The sequence below is a fragment of the Sinocyclocheilus anshuiensis genome, unplaced genomic scaffold, assembly GCF_001515605.1.
Source record: "Sinocyclocheilus anshuiensis isolate Anshui unplaced genomic scaffold, SAMN03320099.WGS_v1.1 scaffold2274, whole genome shotgun sequence".
NCBI lineage: Eukaryota > Metazoa > Chordata > Actinopteri > Cypriniformes > Cyprinidae > Sinocyclocheilus > Sinocyclocheilus anshuiensis.
The window spans coordinates 63928-69268 of NW_015558681.1; the positions used below are offsets into that span (position 1 = coordinate 63928).

At 36.1% G+C, this 5341-nt stretch overlaps 1 protein-coding gene across 3 annotated transcripts in view; it reads left to right on the top strand.

The window, feature by feature from the left end:
- The window catches only part of LOC107681330 (rho-related GTP-binding protein RhoA-D-like), a 10869-nt gene extending 5804 nt beyond the window's left edge, over positions 1–5065 (top strand). For all 3 annotated transcript variants that reach the window (XM_016477611.1, XM_016477610.1, XM_016477609.1), the window contains exon 5: positions 4638–5065. In XM_016477611.1, coding sequence (XP_016333097.1) covers positions 4638–4811 — 174 coding nt within the window. In that variant the 3' untranslated portion in view covers positions 4812–5065. The remainder of the gene's footprint in view (positions 1–4637) is intronic.
- Positions 5066–5341: the final 276 nt, after the last annotated feature.

Genomic DNA, 5341 nt, shown 5'->3' on the forward strand with positions numbered 1-5341 from the left:
ACCATGCAATGTAACTTGTGATAATCATAATTAATAATTGCAATTGTGCAAAAAAAATTTGCAATAATGGTTTTTGTCACAATCGTGCAGCCCTAAATGTGACAATGATTTTTTTTTCTAAAAAAAAAAAAAACCTGAATCTTTGTAGTAGCAGCATTATCAAATATAGATGCAATGCGCAATTCTTCTAGAAGTGAAACTCTTTACCTATGGCGGGTTCAGAGCTGTAGGCTCTTTTAGGGGGTTGAAATGAGCGAGAGCTTCGTTCGGATTCATGTAATTTGTGTCGGACACCTGAAAGGTGGTCTCTCCATGTCTGGCAGTCAAGAAAACAGAACATAAGCACTTAAGATGATTATGATAGGACAGATTATAATAAACACATTCCTCCAGAAAAAATAAATACATGCATGCATGCATAAAATACTAGCCACCAGAGGTGGACAGAATCTCCAAAATCGGTATGAGTATAATATATTTATCCATATGGTAATGCACTTCCGTATTAAAAGCTAGACCCAAAGAATAAACATTTCTTAAAATTATAATTGGATGAGTCATGTCTGAAGTCTTGAAATATCCAATATACATATTCAATAAATCTATGAGGGAACGGTAATGAAACTCCACTTCACATTGTCTGCGTCTTGTCGAGTCTGGCTATTGTTGCATTCCCTCACTTCCCACTGTAAACCAGTATGGATATATTTTCCCATAAATGTAAAATCTTTTGAACCATTGGTCGCATCAGCCCTAATATGTGACCCTGGATCACAAAACCAGTCATAAGGGTCAATTTTTAGAAATTGAGATTTATACATCATAATCTGTATTAATCATAATCTTTCCATTGATGTATGGTTTGTTAGGATAGGACAATATTTGGCTGAGATACAACTATTTAAAAATCTGGAATCTGAGGGTGCAAAAAAATCTAAATATTGAGAAAATCATCTTTAAAGTTGTCCAAATGAAGTTCTTAGCAATGCATATTACTAATCAAAAATTCAGTTTTGATATATTTACGGTAGGAAATTTACAAAATATCTTCATGGAACATGATCTTTACTTAATATCCTAATGATTTTTGGCATAAAAGAAAAATGTATAATTTTGACCCATACAATGTATTGTTGGCTATTGCTACAAATATACCCCAGCGACTTAACACTGCTTTTGTGCTGCAGGGTCACGGATATAAATGAAACCGTGTGAAATTAAATGGTGACACATCAGCCAACAAAAAAGCTCCAGTGGTCGACCACTAAAGTTTCTGTGGGTCCTAAAAAAATGAAATATGAAATGGCTTAATTTTAAGAGGACCCAAGTTTGGGCGGTTTATTAAAGCTCAAATGTGCCGTTGTTTTGTGCTCTGCAGGCTCACGGTTTCAGAGCGTTTATGATCTACTGTTGATGAATTATAACAATGTATGTTATGTTATGGTGTTTATATTGTAATATGTTTGAATGAGCAGCTGAAGTAGAAAAGCTTAGACCTTTCAAAATAACAGTCTCTGTGTATTTCAAGCATTAATAATTAATAATAATAAACGTATATAAAACAATTAATATATAGGCCCATATGTGGCACTTCCTAATTATTGGAATCAGCTGAAACTTATTTTGAAAGCCAATTTTTTGTCTTCAGAAATGTTTAATAATCATTTCTGATGTTTAATAAGCATTCATAGAAAAATGAATGCTCTTAACATGTTCTCAAAGCCTCAGCACTTTTCAAAATAAGAGTCTCTGTGGTTTTCAGGCTTGTAACTAAAGCAAGAATCCTAAAAAAAAAAAAAAGTAAAATAAACATTACCTGAAATGAAATATAAACAGCTTTATATTTCTCGTTTTAATTCTAGCTTGTACTAAAATGACTAAAACTGAAATAAAAATTAAGAAAACCTATATAGATGTATGTAACAAAAATTACAACTTTAACTTGATTGCAGAAAATATTAAAATAAAAACTAATTCAAAATATTAATAAAAACTAGTAGCATCTCAGTGATGCTAAAATAACACTGGTTTATAATTAAAAGTCCCACATTATGCAAAATTTTGTGTTTCATAGACGTACTTTTATGGAGCTCATAATGTCAAAACTATTTGAATTTGAATTATTGAAAAACTGTCATTTAACAAAACTGAATTTTATGTGGCATTTAACATAGTTCTGAATTAGATTTTTTTTAACTTGAATATAATTTATACAGACATGTATTTTCAAACAGCGGATTTTTTGTTCTGAAGTGTTAGACTGCAAATATCCAGTTTTTAAAAATACAGCTTGAAGTTTTCAAGATGAAGAAGAAATTTGGAACATCAAATTCAATATTCAAAATTCAATACGCAGAAATTCAGATCGTAGAGAGCGTAGGTCAGAGGTTATCCACAGGGAAGAGTAGATGACTTGATTTACAAGACTGTGGGATGGACAAAAATGTTTTATCCATCTCTGATAATCAGGTTATATGATCACGCGGGTTGTTTACGCATTAAACTCGTGGCCACGGGGAAAAACTGTTGTTCCCTCAACATAAGAAGTGGTGTCAGAGTCCTGGTCCTGTCTGATTAACCCGCACCGCAGTCTGTTACCAAGCAAATGAAATCAACACAGAAGCTGCATCTGAAGAGGCATTTAGATGTGTATACACACTGTTTAATGCAGGACATGGATGCATTTAACCTGCTGTTACAAATGCATAAATAATGTTTTCATATATTAACCATAAAACGTTGAATGCTGATATTTGAAATGATTTAAAACATAAAAAAAAAATTGGGAAAAAAGTCGAAATGTGAAATTAAAACCGCCAGTAGGTGGCAGCAAGTCACTGTTAATAAGTGAGTCACTGCGACTGAACCGAATCATTTAAAAGCTTGATTCATTCAGGAACGAATCACCGTCATGTTGCTCAGAGACGCAGAACAGTGCTGTGGCTGTGTTTGGAGTTATTTTTGTTGTTGAAATAGTGCAAAAACAGGCAATATGGCGTCTAAAACGTACTGTAAGTCTCTTAATATTAACTTCTTGTTTATTGAGCTGTTGTAAAAAATCAATATCACATTTGTAATCATGGTAATTCTTTGGAGAAAAACGGCACTCTTCGTGTGAAATTAATTAACTATATAAAGTGGTATAAATATATATAGATGTATAATGTATAAATGTGTGTATATACAGTGGATACGGAAAGTATTCAGACCCCCTTAAATTTTTCACTCTTTGTTATATTGCAGCCATTTGCTAAAATCAGTGAAAGAACGCACTCTAAATGCACACGCGCACTAGTCTAGACTTCATGTAATGTAAGCGTGCGCTCTGTAGGGGTTTTGAATGGTTTTTGCAAAATACTGTATAATGTCAAATCGCACTCGTTTATTAAACTGTGAACAGCAGGAAAGTAGGCGGTTTCGCTGTCGGGGCAGAGGCGGTGCTCATCCAAACTTACACTTCGTGGCAGGCGCCACCAGAAATAAAAACATGTTTTATCTTTTTATCGCCTTTAACCTGTTACCGGGCAGATTATTAACAACCAATGGAACATTTCACTGAGCTCATGTCGTGTTGTAAACATGATGATCATTTAACATGTAGCCTAATGGAATTCCCATTGGATGATCCATCAAAGATCTTTTACAGAGATATAAATAAATAAATAAAGATCCAGAGCATGCGTGTAGGAGTAAAAATACAATTAGGCTAGGTGTAAAATGTCATTGTTAACTGTGTCTGATAGGAAAACTACGCTAGTCATAGTCCCATGAAATGATAAATAGCAAATAACACACATACTGAATTTCCGTTATGTTTTGTTTATTTTAGGTAAAATCAAATGTGACCTTGTTGTTTGTAACTATGGCAATGTCTGCCCCGAGACCAGACCGCACAAACACTTCTGCTACGAGAGAAAGCAGCAGCCGCGCGCGATTCCTGGATGTCATCATCTCCATACGATTATCTCCACAAAATGATCTCTTGGCCATGACGTATTATCAGGTTTCCACGAGTTAATATGTTGTGGCCACGATAAAACTAGCCTAAGTGAACCGAACATATCCGCTCCGTCACCGTAAATGCTTCGTTAGGCTTTTCAGAGATCATCTACTCTTCCCTGAGGATAACCTCTGACCTACGTTCTCTACGATCTGAATTTCTGCGTATTGAATTTTGAATGTTGAATTTGATGTTCCAAATTTCTTCTTCATCTTGAAAACTTCAAGCTGTATTTTTAAAAACTGGTTATTTGCAGTCTAACACTTCAGAACAAAAAATCCGCTGTCTGAAAATACATGTCTGTATAAATTATATTCAAGTTAAAAAAATCTAATTCAGAACTATGTTAAATGCCACATAAAATTCAGTTTTGCTAAATGACACTCGTCAATGATTCAAATTTACACAATTCAAATAGTTTTGACATATTATGAGCTCCATATACTTTGAGATTTTAATCCCGTCCGAATCTGCCACGTCTGTGTTTTTCTTACTCAACTTCTGTAATAATTCCAGAGCAAATTACCTTGTTTTTCTGCAAACTCAGTGATCCTCTGAGAAAACTAGTCCCGTCCGAATAGGTGTTTTTTACTGCTGAGTTAGTTTATAAAGCGGTTTGGTGGCGTGTGTCCCACAGGAGCCCGTCAAGCCGGAGGAGGGCCGGGACATGGCCAACCGCATCTGTGCCTTCGGATACATGGAGTGCTCCGCCAAAAGCAAGGACGGCGTGCGGGAGGTGTTTGAGATGGCCACCAGGGCGGCGCTGCAGGCACGCAAGGGCAAGAAGAACAGCAAATGCCTGCTGCTGTAGACGGACTGCGCTCGCCTCCTTTTTATTCCTTCTAGCTGCATCAGTTCACCTAGTGTTAATGTCAGTATTTAACGTTTCTGTTCGTACGCCACAGACGCGCCGCGAACACACGAATATGCAACGACGACTTCGAGAAACAACAGATCAGGACCAAGGTGCGCTTGAAACTTGAAATGACTTGAAATGCATTCTCTTGTCTTTCACAATCAGCAGAATTTGGTATGTTTGTGTATTAAAGCCTTTGTAAGACGCGTCTGCTGGTTTGTGTTTCTCCTGCTTTGATGGTTAAAACATGAGGATTCGCCCTTTATTTCACACACCTTCACTAGAAGACACAGATCCTGCAAATAAAGCTCCCGTGTAAAGATAGAGGTGGAAGCCCAGAAGAGACGTTACAATGAGGCTTTTCCGTTTGTGAGTGCACTTCTCTTACACCGTGTTTTCCTCTTGTTTCTCATAGAAACCTCTACACAGTTTAAGCCCCACCCTCTTCAACATCTACACTAGAGCACTCTGCTACGTGTTTGTAT